We start from the raw sequence: 6,568 nt of genomic DNA on the forward strand, positions 1-6,568 counted from the left end.
ATAAAGCTCGAAAATTATTTTAATACCATGGGTGTTATGGTAGTGAACAACACTCTTCCTTAAACTAGTTTGAAGTGATTTGTCGGATTTTAAAACTTTTATAATATTTTAAGTGAAATTTTGAAATTTACCATAAAAACTGCAAAATTTCAGGCCCTTGCGGGGAATGAAGATGCAAATTATTTTAAAAATCATGAACTGTCTAGTTAATATAGTCATTATGCAACTTTTATCACCTAGTTCGATTTCATTAGGCAGCTTTAATTTTTTTTTATATATATTTTCAAAAAATATCAACTTTTGATAAAAATTGCAAAATTTTAGGGCCTTTGCGGGGAATGAAGATGAAGTTAAAGAATTATGAAAAAAATCACGAATGTTGTACTAGTCAATACACAACTTTTGACGCCTAGTGCTATTTTGTTGGACAACTTTTGATAATCGACCCCCTATTTCGCTCCACCCTAATCCAGATGTTTATAATTCAATTGTGGAAAGCATGAGGGAGGCTATAAAGGACGATGAAGCAGATTTCGATGATGAGGGAGAAGTGGAAAATGTGAAACAACCCGTGAGTTCCAAAGAAGCGATCCAAAGTTTGGAAAGCTTGCAACGCCATCTTTTCGAACACAGCAATAGAGTGCCAGACAATGCATTTGAGGCATTTGAGGAGGTGGAAGCGACGGTGTTACGAACAGCAGCAGCAGACACTCTTCAGAAGAAAATTACAGACTGCTTTAAGCGTGCTTGAACAGGTAGGAAGAACTGCAATATGTACGATAGACTAGATAAAAACCCAATTAATAACAGTATCTTCAGATGTAATGTTATATTGCTGTATGTTATTTTTTAAACGTATCTGCTTGCTATCTAATCCTTTGTTTTTTCCATAATTCGGAAAAATACATGAGTTTGTTTAGAACGAAGTTCGGATATAAAAAACTCATTGTGTCTGTCCCTTGAAATTCGTTATTAGTGGGCTGCACTGTAGTGGTTTTGAAACTGGTAGAGAACCGCATGGTAGTAGTTTAATGTTAGTATTGTAAAAGTGGTGTTTATACTCGGCAAATAAAAATGAAATTGAAAGTATTCCTTTCGGTTATGAGTACTAGAGACAACATTGATTTGGTGATAAAGTGTTACCTTGCGTTCATCGTCATTCCATCGTATGGATGAATTAAGTTCGTAAATCCTCTAGGAATATGTCTCGAGTACAGCGCCGATCATTTCTTTATCCGTAGTAGTTCACATATTCTTGTAGCGCATGTGCGTAATGGTATGCCATTAAACCCAATATTTAATTCAATATATTGATCTATTTCCATTAATAATTTAAGGTATGTTGCTAACAATGAAATAAGTTTATGGCATGTTACAGTTTTCAATAAGCGATAATTAATTGTTTTGTGATAGAGACATTTTTCTTGTTGAATTTATACACAATACGCATTATCTGATCATAAATCTAACGCAAAAATGTGTAACTCAATAGAGGTATTTTCAGACATACTTACATATTAACTTTTATATTTCAGCTTCGATGTTGTTTCAGTATTTCATTCAAGTGGTTCCAACTGAAGTTGATACTTTGATCACAAGGTTGACCACGTACCAGTATTCAGTGAAAGATCATGAACGACCAATCGATCATGACAAAGGGTCGCACGGGATTCCTGGAATATTTTTTAAGTACGATATGAGTGCATTGAAAGTGAAGGTGACGCAGGAGAGAGATTCCTTTGGTCAGTTTCTCGTTAAGCTGTGTGCAGTTGTCGGAGGTGTTTATGCAACATTAGGTAAGTACTCTTGAATTTTAATATGTACAAGCTTTGGGAAATGATTCCTTGTACGAAAACATGAAAAAAAATATAGACCAACGTGGATGCACAAATTCATCATTTCGGGGTTGGGAGAGACGATGAAATCAAGTGTCATAGGTCGAGAACGAAATGTCGGGGAAAAGATAATATAATAATGATTATTTTGAGCTTGGATTCCATTAGTATACCAGTTGATGTGGAACAGGGTTAGAAAATTCATGAGATATTCTACAAACGGAAAGTGAGAATCATGAACTGAGAACTGGTACAGATTGCACATCTATTGGTTACATTAATGGAAACTACACTAAAAATGATTGTTATGTTATTTTATCCGACTTTTATCTGGCATTTCATTCTCCAGTTATGACCATTTAATTTGTCATATCTCCCAATTTTCGGCAAACTAACTCTTGAGATGAGACATATTTCTGCATCCACGTTGGTCTATGATTCTTTTTCGTGTTTTCTTGTGAGAAATAATTTCCCAAAGTTTGTTGGTGTTGTTTCCGAACATCCTTATATATATATATCGAGTGTTCTAAAAATGGCGCCCACGGACCACAGAGCACTCTTCTATGGGTCAAAATAAAGCGAAAATGTTATATGATGAAATGCCCTCCGGGGCCTCCTTCAGCCACTATGGATAATCAAAATTTCACAATGTGGCAACGTCGTAGAGCAACTTGGAGCCATTAGTATTACTCTATGAATACAACGAAAGAGTTAAATCGATTGCTACATTAATAAGCGATGCTAGTATCAATGAATATCGACTTTAGTTGCCATCTGGAAAAAATCGGTATAACTATTTGATAGATTGGTACATCTAATCTATGGTTCTTTATTTGCGACGTTGCCACACAGTGCAATTTATGTCTCCAGACGATGACTCGAAAGGTATACAAATATATATATTTTTTCCTTTATTTTGACGTGTAAAATAATGCTCTGTGGTCCATGGGCGCCATTTTTAGAACACCACCACCAAAAACTTTTTCAGTTTATGTAACTACTGCGAAAGTTTGAGCAGAACAATGCTTTTGGTATTAAAGTTCTATCCTTTTCAAACTAGAGACTGTTTTTGTGCTCACCCTGTATATTAGTATATAGGGCAGAAAAGGTAGTGATACAGATGGTGCATCTTTGTATATTCCTAACTTCTTTACAAACACAAAGATATATATATATATATATATATATATATATATATAATATTTGTGTTTGTATGTCCTTGGAAGTTGGCCGCATTGAAGCAATGTTTACCCTGTGATGATAGTGATAAATTTACTTGCGTATCTTGGCTACGCAAAATACTGTTTTGTTATTTTACTTAACTCTTTCGTATTCTCATATGAGAGGCAGATGTTCTATGTTTGTGAGTGGAGAAAAAGAAACAAGGATTCGCGCGATTTGCTCTTGGAGGTCAATGGCCGGAAGACTACCCTGATAAAGGGGTGGTGAAGGAAGATGTGAATACAGGAATTCAGGAAATGGTTGTACGTATTTGTTTACCCTGTCTGTTTTGGTAAAACCATTAGCTATATCGGCTCCTTTCATCAGTGGGAAGCTTTAGTAATTCCGGAAAATTCCCAAGGTTAAAGCCAACCCTATCAATTGTTAACCGTTGGCACCCGACGGCTTGTCGAAAGGTAGCAGAGGTTTTGAGATATTAATTTCCTTAAGATTCTCTCAAAACATCTTTTGCCCCGAGGGAAACACTTGTAGCTCACTAACAAGAGATTGTTAACTACAAAATTAGAATGTGTATATGTGACAGAGAGAATAAAAGAAATACGTCTAGAATAAACCACTATGAATAAATGTTATTAATAAATAATTCACTATTTTTCGAAAAGCATCTACAGAAAATATTTGTCACTGATTAATCAATTCAACTGAAAGTTTCTTACTCTACAGACAGCAAAAGAACGATTACTTATTAAAATTTTACAATCAAGTAATACTCCTCTTCTAATCCTCTTCTTAAAAAAATAAATAGATAAATGAAAAAATAAAAATCACATTTATTTTCTGAAAGTTGGCCACTTTTCAATAGAACCGATGGTGGCCAATAAAGACAGGTTACACTATATATATGAAATTTATATATATCCATCCTCTATGCACTTTGGATTACGTTATTCTTGTTATCATTGATGGTAGGTAGTGAATATCCAAGATATTCTGATAAGATTTTCATAAATACAATTGAGATTATTTATTTTTTGGATTAATTATTTATTATTTACTTCCAGGCATTATGACAAGTGTTGTCAAGTTTTTGTTTGACGTTATAAAATGCAAGTATTTAAAGAAAGAGTACCAGAGGACTCATAGTGGCAGCTTAACTTCGGACAGACTAGTTAATAATAATGCTAGTTCTTCACTTCATACTTCTTTAAGCCCAGAGGTATCTTATTTATCAAAGGAGAGCGTGATTTCTTCAGTGGGACAGCAGTCAGACGGAGATGAAACACAAGCAAGTTTACTGTTAAATCCGAGGTGAAACCTACTTAACGCATGTGATGCAAGTGGAGAATAATGAATCGAAAAACACATTAAAAAAAAAAAAAAATTGTAAATGACCAAGATTTCGACTGGATGATTTCAAGTGCCTTTGATTAGCAACAATTATTTGCTCTATGATATACAATTGTGATTATTTAGTTACCAGTAGATTGTTTGTGCTCAGACATTTAAAGAATAATGAACGTTGATAGTAGTATATACTCGCCCTCAGAAAGCAGAAAGCTAAACGCCATTCTGCTTGATTTCAACTAAGTGTGTATCCTGACTATCCAGTTCATGTTTAATGTTGTGCAGAAAGGAGACAGGTGGCAATATGAAAGGTCTGCAGTGAAAACTGGATTCTAGAAGAAAGAAATAATCAGAATTAATTAGTGTTTCATTCGTTTTTATTCATCCCCTGAGAAATTTGCATTCTGGAACTTAGCACCTTTCTGCTTTCAGGGGACAGTTATGAGAAAAAAATGTACGGTACGGTTGTTGCATAATGTCATCTTTTCAGGGATTGTATGTAGTTCTTTAATTGCTTGCGCCACTATTTAATATTAGAATATAATAAAATGTTAAAGAAAGACTTTTGGGAGTACAGTAGTTGCGATTCCGAAGCGAAAATCTGCTACCTTTCAACATTGCATAAAATAAGTTAGTAACTTTTAGCGATTATTTGATGTCTTTTTAATGAACCGAGTGGTTGTGAGAGAGAAATAAATGAAACAATGTGAAAGAACAGAATTATTTATGATAAAAACATTGTTCGATTTATTATTTTCCTTCATGCAGTCATTTGCGTTGTGATTTTTCATATGTCTTTTGTTGGTTTTGTGTGTATAGTTGTATATTGATTTGTTCTTTTTTAATTGTTATTTTTCCTCAGCTATATTTGCGTTTTTATTTTGGAAGAAATTGAAATCAAGGAATAAGAAAAAGTTTCAATTTATTTGTATAGTTTGTTGAGCAATTAAATAATTATTTGTTTTGAATTTGTTATTTTATTTTGTTCCGATACTAAACTCATAATTAATAAATCTGTGTGGTGTATATATTCAATTAGTATATAATGACACATTCTAGAGTTTTATTTAGTTTTTTTTTTTTTTTTTATTTATTATTATTATTATTATTATTCGATCCAAATAGTGACCAACAAATACAGGGTATTAGAATTACAAAAGCAAATATTTGGATCAAGTGAAAATGGACTACATATATTTGAAGTTGCTAATAATCGATATATACGTCAAGTGCCTGACTTAGACTTTTTTTAAAATTTTTTTATTAACCGGTGAATGACATAAGCTGTGTATTATTTATAATTTTGTAAGGGTGTCACGTATTAACCTTAGAATTTGACCGCATTGTAACTTAAGTTTATTCCTATATTTTAAACATTTGAATCATTCTTCTCACGATATGATATACTATTGGCCTAGGAAATCACAGAATGTCACCTAGATTAAAGGGAAGTGTAGAAAAAAAGTTAATAAATGCACAATGAAATAATAATGATAATTATTATTATAATTCTTTACTTATAATTTTTGTTTTGGGCAAGTGTGTTGGAACACATTGAGAACTATCTCATCTTATGACACACTGTGATTTATCAATATACAATAGAGCTTCTGAATTCCTTTGTACTTTTCTGAAAGCATGTTTTTCTTCAGATGAAGTACATGCAATAGGTTTTTAACAATGGTGTACTAGCTTGAAATTTAACGTGTGCATGGCTGGCGGATACGATAAGAGAGATATAGATGGCCCCTATAAGTTAAATTCTCATTAATAGATTACGTTATTTTTTAGTATAATTTAAGTAATAGTTATTTCTACTGTATTACAACTGGAGAGCAATTTGCGTATGCTTCATTGGCAGTTGTTTGGCGTGGTAAGTGTTTTTAACCTAGATATGTATATTACTGGTTCCCTGAGGAAATCAAGTACGTACATATTTAAATATCATAATACATGTCTTCGACGCGTTAGATTTCGATTGCCGGAGAGAACTCATGTGGCTCGGATCCCACATTGAGCTGTATGTCGTACGTCTAGCCTCCTGCTGAATGGAACACTAAACTCCAAATTAACCAATCGTGATACACAGTTATTATTTACTATCCTGTTTGGTTATTAAACTTTACTATCAAATGATATTCGACATTTTGTATTTTTTTAAATAACGTCAGTCTCACTTAATTACTGATGTATATACATGCTTTAGG

The 6,568-nt window shown here is 33.1% G+C and overlaps 1 protein-coding gene across 2 annotated transcripts in view; it reads left to right on the top strand.

The window, feature by feature from the left end:
- Positions 1–5,329, top strand: part of LOC145660490 (endoplasmic reticulum-Golgi intermediate compartment protein 2) — a 30,368-nt gene extending 25,039 nt beyond the window's left edge. For both annotated transcript variants that reach the window (XM_081725580.1, XM_081725579.1), the window contains exons 6-7: positions 1,536–1,796; positions 4,079–5,329. In XM_081725580.1, the coding sequence (XP_081581706.1) occupies positions 1,536–1,796; positions 4,079–4,329 (512 nt within the window). In that variant the 3' untranslated portion in view covers positions 4,330–5,329. The remainder of the gene's footprint in view (positions 1–1,535; positions 1,797–4,078) is intronic.
- Positions 5,330–6,568: the final 1,239 nt, after the last annotated feature.

The sequence above is a fragment of the Thermobia domestica genome, chromosome 9, assembly GCF_964235325.1.
Source record: "Thermobia domestica chromosome 9, izTheDome1.hap1.1, whole genome shotgun sequence".
NCBI classification, from domain to species: domain Eukaryota; kingdom Metazoa; phylum Arthropoda; class Insecta; order Zygentoma; family Lepismatidae; genus Thermobia; species Thermobia domestica.